The 20,900-nt window shown below is 33.2% G+C and overlaps 1 protein-coding gene and 1 long non-coding RNA gene across 2 annotated transcripts in view; both read left to right on the plus strand.

Moving 5' to 3' along the window:
* The first annotated feature begins 7,310 nt into the window (after nucleotides 1–7,310).
* LOC142975343 (uncharacterized) lies at nucleotides 7,311–8,256 on the plus strand. The gene is made up of 3 exons (XR_012959613.1): nucleotides 7,311–7,396; nucleotides 7,627–7,715; nucleotides 8,201–8,256. It is a non-coding gene; the product is annotated as an uncharacterized LOC142975343 (long non-coding RNA).
* Nucleotides 8,257–8,895: 639 nt separating this feature from the next.
* Nucleotides 8,896–20,900, plus strand: part of LOC142975400 (uncharacterized) — a 53,950-nt gene continuing 41,945 nt past the window's right edge. The window contains exon 1 of the mRNA XM_076118213.1: nucleotides 8,896–9,036. Within this exon, the coding sequence (XP_075974328.1) occupies nucleotides 9,022–9,036 (15 nt within the window). The 5' untranslated portion in view covers nucleotides 8,896–9,021. The remainder of the gene's footprint in view (nucleotides 9,037–20,900) is intronic.

Raw genomic sequence — 20,900 nt, forward strand, 5'->3', positions numbered from 1 at the left:
GTCGCTTGCGGTTTTGATGGAATTAGCGAATACACCCAAGGACGTTTGTTGTAAAAAAAAACCGAGAAAAAATGGTGGAGTTTAAGCTCATAGATAAAAAAGTATTTAATCAGAAATTTTTTTCATTAGTAGCATTTTAGTAGAAATGTACGTTTTTGTGAATATATTTTTTTATATTGGTCGTCTTTTCAAATTTGGACTTTTCCAAAGTGGTATGCAAGGGTTTATTTTTCTAGTTCATACCCTGGATTGTCTAAAAAAGGATCATTCATCCTATCCCTTGATTATTTCGCCAAGCTAATTCGTTGGACTACCCTCAAAGGTTTTCAGTCTCGTATTGTGTTGTAAACTATTTTAGTAGCGTAATAATAAATCTTATTTATTAATATACTAGTTGACAATCAAAGCTTTGAAATCACTAATCCAGGTTGTATGTTGCAAATTTCTACAAAACCGTTAAGCCGGAGTAAGGAATACTAAACAAGCAATCTTACTTCATAAACAAGTCATTTTATAATCAGCTTAAAATGACCAGTTCCCAAATACCATATCCTGTTGTCATGAAAGGCCCAATGCCCGAACACTTCCGAAGTTTGCCGAAAGCTCACGATTGGTTCGAGGCGACCTTGACTGACACTAGCGAAAGTGAAATGAAAACGACAATAGGTCCATTGTACGCAGCTGTATCAATTGGAATTACCGTGAAAATTTATATAAAAGTTTTTTTTTATGTCTAGACTGTAAGATTGATGAATGTCATTAGGATTGTCTAGTTTCAAGCCTATAGTGGTGTAGGTTCGGGTTCGAATGTTTCAAGAAATCTTACTTGTTTTATTGGATACTCTTTTTTGTAGGTATAATGACAGAATTTTGTTTGTCATACTTCTTTTAAATCTTTATCATGAACAACAAAATGGTTTGTTGCTCAGATTTTTAATGACAAGATGTATAGATAGAAATGAAGTAAGTAAGGGAAGTTTGTAAGGATTATGCTAAGTGCAGTTCTTTGGTTTCTACCTGAACCTGGGGATACACTAAATAATTTCATGTAGGTATGAATGTAAAAACTAAATAATTTTAGTTAGTACATGTAAGTAGAAATATAGTAAGTGTCATTTTGTCACGGGGGGTCGTTGACACGACAGAAGAAGAAGGAGAAGAAGTCACTTTTAAGAAATCACTTCTATTGCTAGCGGAGTCGCAAAATTCGATTTTTCATTACGTTTTTAGCCTTTTGTTACCTTAATTTAGATTAACCTTTAGTCATCAATTCAATTCAAACTTTGTTGCACCAATTTAGATTTAGCAGTTTTACTATGACTGTATACATAATGTTAATCTTCGCATAAAATCGAATACTAATAACCCAAATGCAATAAAATGCACCGGAACAGTTTACAGCATAATCTAGTTCATACATAAAGACTTATAGACGATACTAATTTGATCACAAGGTTATATATTATATAATATTAAGGTCTAGGTGTGCCGCTTGTCATCTGTCGTAGTTTCATTGTAATAGTGTCATTGATCGGTTAAATACCAGTGCTGCCGTCACGGTTCTGGTTACATATTGATAATCAAATATTATAATACTAGGTTAAGTTTGCGGCTATGTTTAATTAGTGCTGATCAATTATTAGACCAGCGCCGATAAGCTTTGAGAACAAAAAAGCGAAACAAATTGCCGGTAAATTACTTTCCTTTAATTTTTGTGACAGTTTCTTCCTGTTCCAGAAGATTTTTATCTTGTTATTTTCTTGTGAAAATAAATAAATAAAAAGTACAAACTTTTGACCGGCTTTTAAGGCTTTGGTTCTGGTCTATCCCCCGGTTTCTGAGTACATTTAACGGTAGTTTATATATTCAATAGCGTAAAACTCATATAAAAACGCTATTGAATATATAAACTACTGTTAAATATACTCCGAAACCGGGTATATATTGTCTAAACCAATTTGTTAATTGCTGATTAACATGAAATATAGACAAACACACTCTTGTATTTATAATTAGTATAGTTATGTATTCATATTGATATGATATTTATTATAAGGCATTGTATACTGCGTCGGTAATCTCTTTGATAAATAATACGTTTCTTCTTATTTTAGATGTTTTAGATATTGTTTTACTTTTGTAATATAAACTCAGTCTTATGGATCTATCAGCTCTCGATGCAGAACGGTAATTTGACTCCGCAATCTTTAAATATTTTAAACATACGGTTGGATTGGGTTTCTTTTTTAAAACTGTTCTTTACAGAAGATTTATTCGTCGTATTTATTTTCATCGTTGATATTAATACGATAATTTAGAAGATAAACGATTGAATGATAATAATAAAAAGATAAAAGCAGTCACAGCCTAGTGGTTAAGCATGCACATCCGACGCAAGTGGTCTACGGTTCGTACCCGAGGCAACACACCAAAAACTTTTTGAAGATATGTGTGTATTATAAATAATTATCCTTTGTTCTAACTAACTGTGCGGAAAACATTAGACAGAATTTCTTTGTTGTTGTCAAAGGTGTGCAAAGTCCCCAACCAGCACATGGCCAGTGTGGTGAACTCAAGGCCTAACGCCTCAATTCAGGATGAGACCGATAGCCAGCAGTGGCACAGCAATAAATAAATAACAATAATGATAAACCCAACAAAAAATGAGATCAGTAGAGCTATCCTCCTACAAATTTCACGATCACAATCAATATCTTTTTCAAGGTCGTAAAATAAGTAACCATTATAGCTAAGTAAATTATAACTGCACTCAAGTACGTCAAAACAATAACAATAAAATTACCCAACGAGGTATGTTCTTATGACAGTGCAAGAGGTGATTATGTTCAATATTTTGTAAGGCTACTCTTAATAAAATTGGTACAATACCATATTGTACATTAGTGCTTCCGTTTGATGTTGTGTAAGATAAACCTTGAATTACACCATGTGTTATGTGCTATGGTGTAAGCAGGTGTCTTTTTTGTAAGATATTTGAGTAAAGTTCACAGAACATATAAGATTTTAGTCTCATTTATCGACTAGGCATGTAATTACCTAATTATTTTAGGTCTCTGACACTTTTAAAATACGCAAATTTAAAGAACCTCGTGGTTTGAAACTTTGCTACCACTGATCCACTCGGCTATCACTGTCACACACTACAATTTCTGAGGCGCCCGTAGCCAGTTGCGCTCACCGTTCGGTAAACGATATGTGGGTTAAGCAAAGATGGGTGGCCGCATAGTGGTATTTGAACAGGGCACACGTAAAATGCCGGTCCCGGTTGTTGTCTATTAAGATAACAGTCGTTAAGCCACGTCAAAGGCCTTCGGGTGGCTTGAACAACTATGACACTAGGTTGACCACTAACCATACGACAAGAAGGAGAAGACTACAATTTCGTAACCCATTCAGTTACTTCTTGGGTGTCTGAGCTTGAAATATGTCAACAACAAAAGAAAACATCCTTATCAACATCACAAGGGACATTTTAACCATCACACTCAAGGTCTGTCAGTTTCTCTGCTTCCTCACATTGTCTTCCGAAGGCAAGAACAAAGGGATACATGTGATTGATAGTTCCGACATTTACTAACTAGAGAAAACCTTATTTTCATTTTTATTGTAGATTAATGTACATACGCTAAAGTATTCGTATTTATTTAATAATTTACAGTTTTTTTTATTTTTTGGCTGTTTTAATCCATTGCTTGATATAACCCACTTATAGAACTGCTTTTCCAGCCACTTTGCGTATTGTATCTATGTAGACCCAACATCACCTTGGCACTGTCGAAAAGCGAATCAATAATTTTTTTTTAACAACTAATATTTATTTTTAACATTTTTTCATCGAAGGAATCCAAAATAATTTAGAAGATGTACCAGGAGTATATCATCAAAGTTTGCAATCGCATATAAGATCTTATCAACTGAAATTCAGTTTGATGACGACTTAATGCAAAATCCCTACAAAAAATAGCCCACATTCCTTAGCCTGCAATATTAAAAGGAAATTACATTACCGTCGTTATCATTTATCGATTATTATCATAATCCATTTTAATTATAATTCATGCGAAATTTCATAACAGTTTCCTTTCATATGAAATATGCATAAACTAGTCAAAACTGACGTGACTTACGTAAAGTATAACAGGTTCGATGCCTGTTTACTGAGCTGTTGGAAATGTTATTTAATAAATGTCTTGGAATAGCGTTGTGTAAGTATAAATGACTTATTACTCTTTATGATCATTGATTCGGAGTCATTTAACACGTTTCTTTGTCTGCTTTATCCACCCTGATTCGCACATTTTTTATAATTAAATCCTTTTTTTTTCATTTATACCCGAAGTAAAGTATACGGGTGTATACCAATTTTTCAAAGATTTCCAGTGAAGATTCTATGTTATAAGAGGCGAGCCTATTGCCAAAAAGAGATGATGTAATCAAACGCCAGACTACTGATGGAGATGTTTTAGCAGGAAAACTACAGGCACTTTTTACTCCAAGACACTAAACAACATTGTCTCACAAGGAATCGAATCCAGTAATTTGTCATCTGCAGTGTAACACTACTTCATACACATCTCAGAATTATAAATGTTTATCCAAAATATTTTCATACGTATGTGCCGTATACCAAAATCTAGTTGAAAAACAAGCCTGTGATAGTTTTCTTCATCGAATAACTAAACATAAAACAGTTTCCCTTTCATATAAATTTAGTTTCTCAATAGTGGCGCTAGATAGCGCCAGTGCCGCCAGATGTCCACATTAATATGATATTAGCATTCACAGTACATAATGGGCTCAAGATCTTGGATGGGCGCCCAACAACGGTCAAAGTTGTATCGTAATACTTGTAAATCAGTGGGACGTGAAATAATGTAGAAAGATCCAGATTTATACAGCCTCTAAAATGTTTCATATAACTTTTTTATAAGTATTATCTAGCGAATCTGTGAATTTCAAAGTCTATTTTACTTTACTTAAAGCCTATCAGTAGATAAGTTTTGTGTGGCCTGTTTGACAGATAACGTGGCAACAAATACACGAAGACCTGTGCCAAAATCTTTGCATTTTTATCGATATTTATTAATTAATTATTAGCTGACTAGCCCAAATTCGTCCCGGTATGGTACGTAGGAATTATGATCCTACCGATCCCATACAAACCTTGTCCCGGCAGTAACAAACATATAAAAAATAACTATCCAATTTAGTTTAGTTGTTTAAAGGTTATGCGCATACATACATTTCGGTAATTCATTTTTATTTATACAGATTGTGGTTATGACACTGACCATAGTGTAATCATTACCACTTTGTGCAAAGTGGGCAAACACCAAACAACTATGTCTGCGATAGCAAGAGACCGCTGCAAATGTCCATTAAAAATTAGGTCACTTACTCCCCGTTTCTGAGAAACATTTAGCAGTAGTTTATCTTTTCAATAACGTTTTTTTAAACTCATATAAAACAAGAAGATAAACAACTCCTAAATGTACTCAGATACCGGGGGATAGACTCTTTTGTTAATCTTCAAAGAAAAGGATATTTATTTGTACGTTATTTTAGAGAAAGAGTATTAATAACTGATTGTTAGTTATGTAGATTTTAATATAGATATGCATTTTCCTAGACAGTTACTGTTGTTAATTGTGTATGATATAAACGAGGTCTGTTTCAACGCGGATGAATGGTTGACCGCAGAACTTGTAAAGTTGTAACACTATTTTGTAATATTGTGGTCGCCCACAGGTATCTAACACTATATAATATTATCAACTAAATGATCATACTTGTTATGTAGTTAAGTAAATACTTTTATTTTGTTTATTGTTTATAGTTCCGAGGCATTCGGGAGTGATCTTGTTAATAAAGGCATCCCAGTTAAATGATAGCAAATAAACAGTAACAAAAGATTATTCAAGGAATAATTTTGAAGCTTTTGAAAAATATGGATAGCATCGAAAATCTGTCGAAAACGGCAGTACGAAAATGAAGTCTTGGATAAAGTTGTATGATACTTTAAACGCGCAAAGGATCTAATCTTTTGTAAAACGCTGGTATCTGTTGAACAAAATATCTGAAGAGACAGTTTATATCTCACTAGTTAAAGAAAAATAGGATTATACTTTATCCTCTCGTGGCAGACCTCTACGTAAATAGCCCGCTTTAAGCATAACGCGTTGATGTCTTTTCTTCTAGTCAACTTTGTAAAAAATAACACTCTGATTAATTACCTAATCACTTTAAAATAACAAACAAACTATAAAATGACATTGACAATAAAACTATCAAGAATGCACTTAAAATTACACAATCTCCTGTTTGTATCAAATTCAAAGTCAAACTTTAACTGGCAATGAATAAAAACTAGTTTTTTTACATAATAATTAAATCATCGACATGTTTTTTTATAATTAATTAATTTGTTAATACATAAATGGGATAATGATTGGTTTAGATTTAAATTAGAACATATGATTAATAATGTTTTTTGTACAGATCCGTTGAAAAGATAATTTGATGTGTTATGAGCAATTTAATTTGTAATTATAAGTCTGTAATTTATTGGCTTCTGCAGATATTTCAAAAACTACTTCCGTAATATATGGATTCATTGTTAAATCGATTTATAATTATGCAGCTTGGTCATTCAATCTTGAATTCAAGTTGCCACCAAGCTTAAAAGACAATGTAGAGCTATATGACAAACTAGCTCTAGTCCGTGTCTTCGTTCGCGCGGTTTGTGACGTATCAGAATTTTCATACAAACTTTTATCCCCTTTAAATATTTAGATGTTTGTATGGAAATGGTGCGTGGAAAAGATGATGACTGCTGTAGACTGAAGAGGGCTCAACCCTCAAATGAGTGGCTTAAGGTATAGTTGGGTAAGAAAATTGATGAAAAGATAAAACGATAGACGTAAAATATGAAAATAAGAATATTCCTAATATAGGTTAAATATTGACACCTAAATTAAGCATACAACTTTCACGGTTCTTGGTGTTTATATAGAAATTAACGTGTACATGAATTACCGTTAAATCATGAAGTTATCTAAAGTAACATGCTTATTATGATAATATTATGTACCAGTAAAAAATCACAATCATTTTATTACTACTACTATGTTAAGACATTATCTACAAAATTTACGAGTTTTAGGCTCTAGAAAATCCAACAATTATCTTGCAGTAAGCCACTCAATAATATCAAGTTTATGAACGTAATATATGATGTAAGAATTTAATTATGTGGCAACATTCTCGTAATAATTTGTTAACTGGCAACACTGGCTTGTCTACGAGCGTTATGCTTGACGAGCAAAGGCACTTGTTTTTCAGCCTGTTGCAAATTAGTTGACTGGATACTGAAAAGGTATTTCACTTACTGCCTAGCTTTTTGAGGTATTACTTGTTCATGAAAATAAAATAATTATATTTATTAAATGTATAAAATAAACGTTTTTTATAATATATTTTTATTATTCGATTTTTTTATTTTTTTGAGTAAGCATTCATTTTATATAATATTTATTTTAAAAAATATATCTCAGTAAAATAGTATCATTACAAATTCATAGTTAAAAGTAATATTGGGCTCTGAAGTCTTTCAGTTGGTGCTTAATCTTCTACTTGTGGAAATCGAACCAGTGATATTTAGTGCAATGGTTAAAGAGAAGCAGTCTTTGCCCTTGGTAAGTAAAAAATATTAAACTTTCAAATGCAGCCAATTAAATAATTTCAGGCATTCTGAATTCAAAATTTTTGTGTGCAGTAGTGTAAAAATTACTTGTTTCATTTGTACGTACTTTCTTATTTATTTGCTGGACTCGTAAAATAATATAATTAGTTGTATAACAATTAGGTAACTACTTTCATGTACGTAGAAAAAACAATGTAGATAACATTAAAATATAGTAAACGTAATATATAGGAATTTGAGTTTTACATAATATGGCATAATAAAATGCAAAGGTTTTTTCGTGGATGGGTGACCATATTATACATACCGAGTTACTCCGTGTTTCGGAAGGCACGTTAAATTGTGGGCCCGTCTGCATTTTCAAATATGTTTGACAGTCGTTAACAGTGATAACCGAGGGGTATCGTGTTATAACCCAGGTAACTGGGTTGTGGAGGTCCAATAGGCAGTATCTCCATGTAAAATCCTTGTATTCAGCTGCATCCGGTGAGACTGGAAGCCGAATCCAACATAGTGGGAAGAAAGGCTAGACTAATGATGAGCGTAAGTACAAAGTATCAGGCCCTTAGTTTAATTTACAAGGTAACCTTCTAAACTTTATTTACTTACTTACAAAATGTTACATTGTAATAATTTATTTTAGAGTTACTCTTGTGATAGATTAAAAATGAAAATAGGTTATTCAGTAGCCTATTGGTACAGGCTATAGAAAACGCTAATGTAGGTTGATAACCTTCATAATATATTATGTAATATAATTATTATCTATCCTAATACCTACTGTGAAGGAAAAACAAATTACAACAACTTTTCAGTTAGGCACGGTAATGGCAGTATTTCGTAGGCTTAAACATCAATGTCCATCTTTAGCCGAACTAAGAGGCAAGTTAACGAGTTACTTGAACGAATGTACTCACGAAAACTTTCATTAACATGAAGCAACATCCAATTTCTTTGATCACATAAGTAACAACTATTAATAGATACAATCAACCTAGAACGGCCTATAACACGTAATGAGAAATATTTAAAAGCATTGCCCAAACCATTAATATAATAACAAAATTGCTACTTTAAAACTTTCTATTAAATGCCGAGATTCGGGATTATCGATGTAGGAAGCGAGTGATCCAGATCGGTCCACGTTCGAAGTGAAAACATTGAATGTAATTAATATAATAATAGTTTGAGGGGGGAGGTTATATAGTACGCGGCTCTCAGCGGCCGCCATTCGCCGCGCGTATTCTTGGCGCATGCGCTGTGCCCGCGAGTGACAAGTGACAGTTTACCCCCCAAAAATGGCGAAATTTTATGTAAGTGTCAAAAATATAAGTGCAGATATGTGGTTTTAGAACGCACCCCGGATTTTTTGGATGCCAAAGTGAAGCAGTGGATTTTTTTTTCGTATTTCTTTTCTATTGTGGTTTGGAAATAATGGTGGTTCTAAGCCACATTTCTGCGTCCATTGTTTTGCATGTGAATTATTATTGTCGTTTTATCTTTAGTGAATTTATAGGATAGTTAACAGTATATAAGATTTTTTGTTAGTTTTTGCGCTAGTGTTTGTTTAAGCACAAAAAGCGGGCACCTAATTTGGTGCTGCAACTTTTTATTACTACTTTTTGTTATGAAAAAGTAATTGTATTTAAATTACTTCGCTATTAATAGAAAGTACTTACATTTAACATTATTTACGTACTTATTTAAAATAACGAAAAACGTATAGTAATTTTTTAAAATAATTCCTAAATGTAAAAATACACTTAAATTTAAATAATTCATTATAATTTAAAATAGCAAAATACGCGTATAAATTACTAATTATTGTAAACGCAGTCGACATTTCAACTGTGAACTTATTTAACATTCAAGGACTAAAACGAAATGAAAGTTAACAAATGTGATATATTCTAGAAATGTTAGGCAATAAGATTAATGCCTAGGTCTAAACTTAGTTGCTCTCGGAAAGGACAACTGGTTGCTCGGGTCGACAACCTTCTCTAGGTCTAATGGACCCTAACGCACTTACACTTTCGACTACAAGCATTTAAAAGGTTAGAAAAAAATGCACCAAGTAAATTTTACATAATTTTTATTATAAAATTAATTCATTAAATTATTTGAGTCATATTTTATTAATGTGCAGTTTGTTGCGAAATGATTAACATAGCTAATTAAATGAAGATTAAAATATTCAGAAATTTAGGTCAAGAATTTAAGTCTCTTTTTTATTTTGAATAATAATATAGGATGTAATTTAATTATTTTTAAAATAACAATATTTTTACGTCTGCTTTTGATGCAATCTTTGAAATGACTCTGTACTTTTTTGTTTAAAAAATATAATTTGCACTATTTTATTAATTCTTGAATTATTTATCAAACTGAAAGTTAAATACGATTTCAATCGAACTTTGTACTTCTATACATAAATTGTTCAATCGTACTCAAGAGTTATAACTATCTAAACTTTTACAAAAATTACACACTATAATAATTAAAAAAAATAACTATCGTAAAAATAATCTCATTTCTATTCACGACTTTTAACCTAAGCCTAGATTTACATCAATCAACTTAAAAAAAACGAAAAACTTTCTTAAAACTAAACTAATATCATAAACAAACCAATTACCCATAGACCACAGACTTTTACTTTTAATTTTAACCGAATATTGCATTAACATACAAAATCTAACTAAGCATTACCTAACGCAGAGAAAACCGTAAACCGAAAGTAATAGCGAAACGAAAGTGAAACCGATGTGAGACGATACGATGTTACGGTTTATTCGATACACGGGGATAAAAGACGGTTTTCTATACGATATATTACGGTTATACGTATAATATATAGATCGTAGCTGGCAGTCCTGTATGACAAGATGTATGGATGTGAATGAGACAAGGGAAGTTTGTTAGGATCGTACCAAGTGGCGTTCTTTGGTCTCTGCGTACCCTTATGGGGAAAAAGGCATGATTTTACGTATGTATAATATGGTTCTAAAATTTCAGTGACTTGTACATTTATCACTATTAAGCCATAAGATACGTGTGTATATTTCGAGCTTATTTTTAAGTCACATCTTGCGCTAGCAATGTTCACTTTATATTTTTCTAGTCTTGACTGTTTAGCACCGGAGTCTTTTTAACCTGCAAACGTGGTTTTACCATATTATTTTAATATATAGTAAAACTTAAATTATATTGGGGGCTTAAAAAACCCCTTGGTAAGTCTGAGAATAGCTCGTAGGCTAACTTATTATACTTAAAAAAATTAAACTTAAATCGGTGAAGACGTTTGGACCCGACGTGTGGTCGATACACAAACATTTTTTTTATAAACACAAACATTGCAACGCGAATTTTATATAATTCGGGATATAATAAATGGCTACGTCAATTACCTCCGAATCTAAAAGATACCATTTTGCGTGGTAAATGATATCAAATTTTCAATATAAGATTTGTTATCACAAAGTTCTCACGCCTACAAGGTACCCACTGGGTCCAAAATTACGGTCATAACTACTTACTCACGCGTGGGCTAAGTTCACTTAAACTGAAGTGTAACTCAGATATGATTGCAACATGATATTATCATATTAATGAATATGATTCATTCAGGCCGGAGATTGGGTCAGTACAAGTTTTAGTGATTTTAGATAGAGGAAAATATGTAGCTATTTTTATCGCATTGTAGTGTTTGTGTCATTATATCATGTTTTTTTATTTATTTACTATTTTAGATAAATAGATTATTTAAAATTTTCGGGTTGTGTTATTGTTTTCGTGATGGGGTGATTGTGTACAGTTAAAAGGTTTTGTAGATTAGTAATCAGTTTTCCACATTTCTTCTACTGCTTTTATTAATCAGTAAAGAAGTTTCACAGATTATTCTACACGAATATACATACATAAAATCACGCCTTTTTTCTACAGGGGTAGGCGGAGACCAAAAAATTACAGTCTAGGGAATTCATTTCAGTATCTCAAAACGGACTCACACGCATACTACACCACACAGCTGAATAAAAGTGTAATTAATTCGCAAACTATTTTTATTACTGACATCTTCATAAACAAGATCATCTACTTATTTGTGTAACAAATATTTATACATAGAAGGCGGGTACTTTGACATTTAAACAAATAAGATCCGAGCTAACCTTTCTAACGAGTGTATATCACAATTTATTATGTCAATAACTAATATACATCGGTTTACATATTAGATAGCACTTTATATAAATAGCTCGCTGTTTCATTTTCCAGAACGTATAGCCTTTTCTGTATTTAGGTAGCCCTTCCTTTCTATCATCCCCAAAAACGACTATTAAACTACAGTGGTATTTGCATCCCAACAAACAGAATGACTTGTGTTTTTATTTTATTTTTTAAATAACGAGTAACGATAAATCATAATAGTGATTTTAAAATATTTTTATTAAACTTTTTTAGTTTCTTTATTTATTTTTTTATATTTAGAAAAGTCACCTTATTTTTTTATATACTCAATCTTTAAAAATATCACTTTGTTTTAAAAACCCACTCGTACAATCTATATCTGTCTATACTTTGTGCCTATGCTTCCGCAAACTCTACAATTTAACTCCATAAACATTATATTTTATGCGTCATTGGTAAGGTCAGTGTGTAAGTATGTAGGTATTTGCTATGACATATTTGATTGAATACCTAGTTCTAGCACTCACATACGTAAGAGCATGTAGGTGGTACTAGGTAGTTGCTATTGAACTTGTTGGTACTTAGGTAAATTTATATTATATATTACATAATATACTTCTTAACTAAAATAAGAGGTTATTGTAAATGTATTAGAATAAATTTTTGGCGAGGCTACTAGTTTCATACTCTATATAAACTTAAAACTTCAATTATTTCCTCGTATATTATAATCAACGGAATTTGGTCACGTGCTCGGTATATGGCAATCGACTCACCCCCTATTATTACATGGGATTACAGTTACATTACATGGGACTCATATTATTCATCATGAAGCGCGAGTGTATTTCATACTCCTCTGCCTACACCTTTGGGCTCAACAGGAGTGATGTTATGTGTGTATCATGTAGAAACTTTAAATTAAACAAATCCAGAGATCAAAGCAAATATAACATTTTTAAACAATTTGACTTTAATATAAAACTATCTTTGCCTGAGATAAACACGAACTCATTTATTCCATTAACCTATACAAGTGCGAGAAATTCTAGTCGAAACACATTTAAACTTCGCACAATCGTTACAAATAAATCTAATTTGCGTGCACGTAGGTCATGGCAGTCTAGTCTCTCGTGTAGAAGAGGAGGGGGAGGGGGGAGGCACTCTTGGTCTGTCTGTCGCAATCGTCCCAGTTCTCATATAGGACGCGGAAGTCTTAGGACCCGAGGACTGGCCTTGCGACACAAATGTTTCGTGAAGATTTTTGGCTTCACGTGAGAAATTTTGGTGTCATTTGAAATGTACATTTTGTCAATTTTTTACTTTGTTTTACAGTTTTTAGATGTCGTTACTGAAGGCCCCAATCTCTTTACCTTTTTTTCCATGGTTTTTGTTTAGTATCATTCTTTAGTCAACAAAATACATTATCTTAAGAATTATTTCTCTTTAACTGAAAACGCGCATAGTTTATAATGTACTCATACGTACAGCTCGTTCAGTTTCCAGGAAAGTAACAAAACACTATGCCTTAATTGATTCAGATAATTTTGTGTAAACGTCTAGAGCAAAGCTCAAACTAACTCTACCTAAAAATCTCAAACAATCGTATTACCCAAAAGTATGACTGTTTACCATTAGCTAACCTCATCTTACTTAACTTAAATAAATGATACTCCGCACTCCATCATTTAACTGCGACCTTTAACTATCGACAGATAAAAGATTAATGATAAATCTAGCAGATAACATTAAACGGTTGTACAAACAATCAAATTTGACATTACTTCTCGTGGGATTTGGGTCAGTCAGCTCTTAAGTAGAGCACAAATAATGTAGTTTGGTTTTATCTACTGTTAGTTAAAGATAGATTAGTTTTTAAACTAAGATTAGTTTTACACACCCAGATTATATTAGCGATGTCTTGCAAAAAGGTCTGGTGCGGAGTACTCGTAACTGGCGGTCCTGTATGACAAGATGTATGGATGTGAATGAGGCAAGGGAAGTTTGTAAGGATCGTAGCAATTGAGTTCGTTAATTTCTGTCTACGCCTATGGGAAAAAGGCGTGATATCATGTACTTAAATTATGTATGTAAAAGCATGTTTGATACTTAATACCTAAGAGTTCTCTGCCTACCTCTATAAAAAAGGCGTAATTTCATATATGCTTATGCAAGTACATAACACCACTAAAGCACTTTACAACTAAGCTTATAAATACTAAGTAAAAGTAAGTTATAAGTGAATTTCACATACTCGTGTGTACACCGAGGTTTATATTGCGTTAAAACAGGTTGTTAGTCCATATTTACAAAAAACCTATTAACTGTTCATCTCAATTGATTGTTGCGAAGAAATGCTGCAACTATGTAGCCTCTTTGATAATGCATGTAGTAGAAGAACGTATGAAAGAGAAAGTAATTGTTTGGTTTTTACTAAGTCAGTATTAAAAACTGAGACGTTTTCTAAAAAGTTATGTTTGTTTTGAAAATCTTCGACGTAGCTTTAAAGTTGGTATAACTATCTAACACAGTTTCTTTTATATTTTATTTATAAATACAACTCAGCACTTAGAATTGCTGTTGTGTCGCGGAGACTTTTACAAACTTACAAACAACCGACACAAACCAGACCCGAGACAATTATTTGTGGATCTCCCAAAAAATTGTTCCATGTGGGAATCGAACCCACGATCTCTCGACACAACAATAGCGGCGTAAACCACTGCGCCACGGAGGCAGTCAATTGAGTTAAACTGTTCATCTACATAACTCTGAAAAGACAATGTCACTGGTCTGGCTGTCATTGTTTATATAACAACTCACAGTGCGTATATAACTAGCTATGAATGACGTATATGTATAAAAAAATAAAAGTGAAATCATTCCAACAATTACGTTACCAAAAACTTTGAACTATAATTAGTGATCCTAAGAAATAATCTAAATTAGCACATAAGGTGCACGTGATAGGTTTTTCATGTTCATCTCAAGCCATGTGAGAATATTCTTGTTGTCGGGGAAACTTGCACAAAAACACAATGAAGATTGAACTACAGTGGGAACGAAGTAATATGAACAAGGCGTATGACGCTCGCGTTGTAAATATACACTATTTAACTTTCTGCCTCTGAATATAGCCACAAGCCGCTTAAAATAAAGCAGAGTTTACACGAAGCCAGTAATGCTGGCGCCAGTCTACAGACAAGCCAGCGTTGGCCTGGCCCTTGTTGTTTAGACGCGGCCAATCATTCACGGATTTTTTCTTCGGGTGTGCACACGTTTGGAATAAATTATGAATACGCGGCAAAGGCTGGCCAGACAAGGTTCGCCAGTGACTGGCGAGACTCGTCTACGCGTGTCCGCAACGCTGGCGCGGGGGTCGAAGGGTATGCGGGCGGAGGTCACTGGCTAGAAAAATAGACGGTCGCTCTATTCTCGCCAGCGTTGGCAGCCAGCGCTGGCTTGGCTTGAAAAACTGTTTATACAAGGCCAATACCAAGCCAGCACTGGCTGCCAGTCTTATTGGCAGCCAGTGTTGGCTCCGTGTAAACTATGCTTAAGGCAGAAGTAGGAAAGCAGTGGATTGGTAGTGCCACGCTACTACCAGTGTTTCGGGTCTGGTTGTGCTATATGTTCGTTGTTTGTATGTTTGTAAGAGACCTCGGGATCTAAGAGCAAATCTAAGTTCTTTTTTAAAGAAAATGATGTATAAAGGGAATGGAAATCTTATAACGACAGCATTTTTGCGTTCGTCCTGTAGCTACGTTACTGTTATCATATCGGCCTCGTAACGAATGTTTGACTCTTACAATTTTAATTTCATTAAACGGTGTGCTGTTACTTTTTCTTATTTGACTGTAGAAATAAATTCGAAGAAAACGTAAAGCCTAAGCCTATCCTCTAATTTGTAACAGCTAATCGATTTCACATCACATCTTGTTGCCAACAATAAAAATACCAAGAAAGCAACAAGAACATTGGACCAGATAATAGCAATAACCCATTACAATTACATCGCAACTTAATTGTATAATTGTATGTACTTACACCAAGTTAAGTTGCAACCAATGTAATAGTGTCACAATTTGAGCAACCCTTTCTAGGTCGATAAGATTGTTATCGCTGATGGTAATAGCCGATAATTACTGATTTTGTCAGCCTCAGTGGCACAGTGATTTAAGTAGTCGCTACGCCGCTACCAGTGCGTCGGGAGGTCGTGGGTTCGATTCCCACAGGGGACATTTTTTTGTGTTTGTTTGTTGTATGTTTGTAAATGTCCCCGCGACCCTAGTGACCAATTCTTAGTAAGGGTGTTTTAATTTTTTTTAAGATTTGAGGCTTTAAAAGAATCGGAGCTGAGTACTTTGATAAGGTTCATTTGACAAGTTTTAGTGGCAATTAAATCAAATGAAAATGCTGACATTGTGTCAATAAGTAATAATACATTTTCTCCAAAGTTTTGAAAATTCGCTTCCGCAATATTATTGGCTTGACATATTGTTATTTAAACTTCATTAAAAACTGAGATGTATGCCCATATAGAAATAGGCAAATATACGTAAGAAAAATTCACTAATACGAACAAAAACAGAATTCTAATAAGTAGTAAGAAGTACTTCATAGTAAGAAGTATTTTAATATGGTATCCTAATAAAGATTGCTTTACTTTCACATTAGCATATACATATTTGACAGATTTCGATTAGGCAACCTATAACTAGATCATACAATTATAACACCTCCACAAGGGCAAGTGCCTCAAGCCTAAGGCTTTAATAACTCCAATTAACTTAAATGTAGCAACCGATGTCCCAAAGGTGTAATTTGTACGACATATGATTACATTCACTTTATGTAAATATGTTCCATACATCTATCATTTACTTACAAAATGTATGAGAGGTGTGGGTAATGAGAAACTTGTAATTTCTAAAGCTTTTCAATAAACTAAGACACTGTTGACACTGTTTAACCGATGATCGTATTTGCAAAGGCCTCCGAGAATTTAAAACTTATTTTTCTGCAGCTGTTCGCGCTTAATAAGAGGTTTTCATGCATTTTTTGTATAAAAGATAGAGTCATTCATAAGGAAGGTTTAAGTATTAAATTCGTGTTTGTAAATAAGCAAGATTAAAAAGTAATTATGATGTTTGCTGATGTCTAAAGAATATGAAGCGATCCAATGTCGGGGCATAGCAGAACGATTTCTCGGATAGATTTCCTTAAATATATGCGCCAGGTCTGATCAGCCTAACTGCATATTTTTTTCATTATTAATTTATTTTTATTTCTAGCAACAAGGCAAGCATAAATTTATTTTTATTTTAAGCAGAAGATTACAATAATTTTGTCGATGAAAAATAAAAAAGTTTGCCAAGTCCCTAGAAACCCAACACACCTAGTTTTACCAACGTTAAACTATATTTAAACCAAAAAAGAGAAGAAAACAAGAATTTTCGCTCAAGATATAAAACAAGAATACGCACTGCACTTCCTCATAAGAAACCAGTATTAACAAAACAATCCCGTCTTCATTTAAAACAAAAACATCTTCACTTATCTTACAAAAGGTGAGTTGTTGGAAACATTGACCGGTATTTAAGGTCACGTCTTGATGACCTATAGTGAACTCTTCATGATTTATTAAAATGAATATATATGGTTATAATAATAAGGTCCTGTTTTAACGGTAGTTTAACTTCCTTACGACCTTTTCAGTGCAACTGATAAGTACTGGTTTACTTTTGGGGAAGATTTTTACCTCAATTTTATAGTGATTTTTCATTTAACACTGCGGTTTTTTTAAAGACATCTCCCGCAATTAGAATTGCTCTTATGTCGCGAGGAGTTTTACAAACATAGGGACAAACAATAGATACAAAGTACAACCATATCCGGAAACAACTATTTGTGGATCGCACAATTGATTGTCCCTTGTGGGAATCGAATAACCTCCCAACGCAATGGTAGTGGCGTGGCGAGCTCAACCAATACCAATACCCAAAAAATAACCAATAAATGCGACAGTAACTCTGTCTATCTGTTACTTAATCACGCCTAAAGTACTAAACCAATTTGCATGAAATTTGGTATGTAGATATTTTGATACCCGAGAAAGGACATAGGCTTACTTTTTACCGCAGAAAACGACAAAAGCGGACGACGTCGTGGGTAAAAGCTAGTAAAGAATAAACTGAAATACAAAGTATTCTTATCCTCTCTACCGAAAACCTTAAACTTACATTTACATGTGTAGTTTTGTAAGCGGTGCCGCGGTGGTGCTGTGTTCAAGTTCCCACGGCCTCCATACGTTACGATACTCTATATACAACAAACATTTGCCAATACTTGCACATCGTGGAGTCTAGATACTTCTTTTATTTTCGGTTGGAACCGGTTTTGTGAGTGCCTAAAATTTTTTGAGTCCATAAAAAACTGTTTCAGCATTTTTATATTTAATTTTGTGAGTGTAAAAGACATTTTGTGAGTGTAAAAGGCTATTTTTGGCAGATGTGTAGTTGTGTTCGTAAATAGTGTAAAATTGTATTGTGATTACGCGTTAAATTCTGAAATATTCTTTACGCTTCTATGTTTGCATGTTTACTTAAAGTACCTACAAAATACGATGTCTCCAAACAATACACGAAGCGAAAAAATTTCAGTGGTATTTTTTCAGTACTATTGCAGAGCAAACCTTTGAATTCAAATTTGTGGTATTATTTCAGTACTATTACAAAGGAAACCTTTGAAATCAATTCCATTTACACACAAAACAAATATATTATAATCATCTACAAAAGGTATTTTGACTCATAATTTACCAACAGAAAGTAATTTCAAGTCCTATGTATCTCTCAATTCGTATGTTTATAAACACACAACACACGACATGATTCAAGAATTGTGTAAAAAGGAAACATTAAACGCTAACTCCTTACTTAACTGCTAAAGCTCAGACGGTAATCGTTCTCAAAGGTCACGACCAGAGGTTACATAAAGGCCCTTCGTACCTCTCGCTCTAATACAGCAGGAGTGAGCGAGACAGCAACATGCGCTTCCACGTTTTGTTAATCTAAGTATTTAGACATTGTTTTTGTCTATTGTTTGTTAATTAATGGAACTAATCGATTTAGCACCTACTGTGTTTTATAGAAAAGAGGCTGTACTGCAGTTCCTACTTTTGTGAACTTGAAAGGCTTTAAATTTGTTTAAAGAACCTATTTGTATAAGATTACGACTATTAAGAGTGCCTCTGTGGGTCAGTTGGCATTGTAACCGACTGCTATAAGCGAAGTCCCGGGTTCGATCCCCGCGTCGGGGCAAGTGCTATTGGTGTTTAATGGTAATTAATTTAATTTAGAACATTTTTCAATAGTAGTCCGAAGTATGGTAAATTTAATTTACTCTTCTGCCTACACCTAATGTGCGAGATATTGTCGTTTTAGCGAAACTTAAAAAACTTACTATAGCTTAAGTAAAATCGCTGTAATCGTCTATAATACATGAGTATCGGATGTCGTGACTACACATACTCGTACAGGATCAGCATATACTTGACTATACATACCGGTACCAGTTGTATAGGTCACTAGCTCTATGGTCAATTACGAAATGTAATTTTCGACTTTTTTTTGTAAACTACTAGTTCTTATTTCGATTCCCAGATTGATTCATAATTATGCAGTACGCGCCTCTAAATTCTATGTGTCTGAAGATTGAAGGTAGTGACTATAAAATTTTAAGAAATACTCAAACGTATTAAATCTCACGACACAACAACACATATTTATTATAGCGGTGAATCTTCCGACTTCAAAAAACCGATAGGTTTAGCTACGGTATATATCAAAGTGAAAAAGATAGCATGATACTTAAGTGTTGCTTAAATTTAAGGTATTTCTGGATTTGGCTGTGTATATAGCAACAAGAAATAACGCAGAAATTGAGAATTAAGTACAAGAGATGTAGACAAGCAGTGCGGGTAATAAAATGGAAGGACACCAACATCGTAACGTCTCCGTCACCCAGATTATTACATCAGTAGAATAATCCTAATAAGACATTTGGAAGCCTCTAATCTACAACTTTCTACTTTATAATCCTATATTAGTTACGCAATAAATCATTGACTTATAATTCCTAAAGATTTGTATGGTAATCTTAACTGAGGCTCTAGTAATTTTAACCATATTTTAATTAACTTATCTTTAAAACTTAACTTTAAGCTGAATACATTTAGCCGTTTTCGCTTTATTTAGAAATAAAGCGAAAACGGCTAAATTAATTACACTTATACTCAAGATAAAAGTTGAAAGCAAAATGTAAAGCCAATAAAACCACTAGTCTTTTGACTAAATTATAAGTTCCGAAGTCCTTACGCTTTAACAGCTAAACTATTGAACCGATTTTGTTGTAATTTAATTGAAATGAACAGATGTAGGCTTAAATATAAGCTACTTACCTGTTTTCCAGAAATCTACCTTTACACTAAAAAAGGAGATGTATAAGCAAAGAGGCCTGAGACAGTTGTAGGGCTCAAAAATATTCAAATAGTACTCGAAAAGTATTCGAATATTTACTCAGACTTTTTTATTTTAATGTTTAATTCCGATATTTTTCAGGAATATTCGAATAATATTCCTGCCTCAGTCATAAAATATTCATGTCTGTTATCAGGAAGTGGTTATGCGTTTTCCGTTCTCATACAAATCTTATACGATCTAGACAAGTTAAGTGTTATTAATCCTTTCAGCTACTTCCAATTATGCGTTTGGAAATTGGTATTTAAGAAAAACTGTTAGATAACCGTTCGATTCCTGGTTGTGACAAATTACTTAATTACCCACCATCAGTCTACTATTAATGAGATTTCGACTTCGCATCTTACTTTTGAAATATTCGAAAAGAAAATGTCAGATGTTTTCTTAAATAATAAAATTATGACGCTGCATTTGGATAGATACAATGTAGGGTCTACTAAGTTAGACCC

Source organism: Anticarsia gemmatalis, chromosome 9 (genome assembly GCF_050436995.1).
Source record: "Anticarsia gemmatalis isolate Benzon Research Colony breed Stoneville strain chromosome 9, ilAntGemm2 primary, whole genome shotgun sequence".
NCBI lineage: Eukaryota > Metazoa > Arthropoda > Insecta > Lepidoptera > Erebidae > Anticarsia > Anticarsia gemmatalis.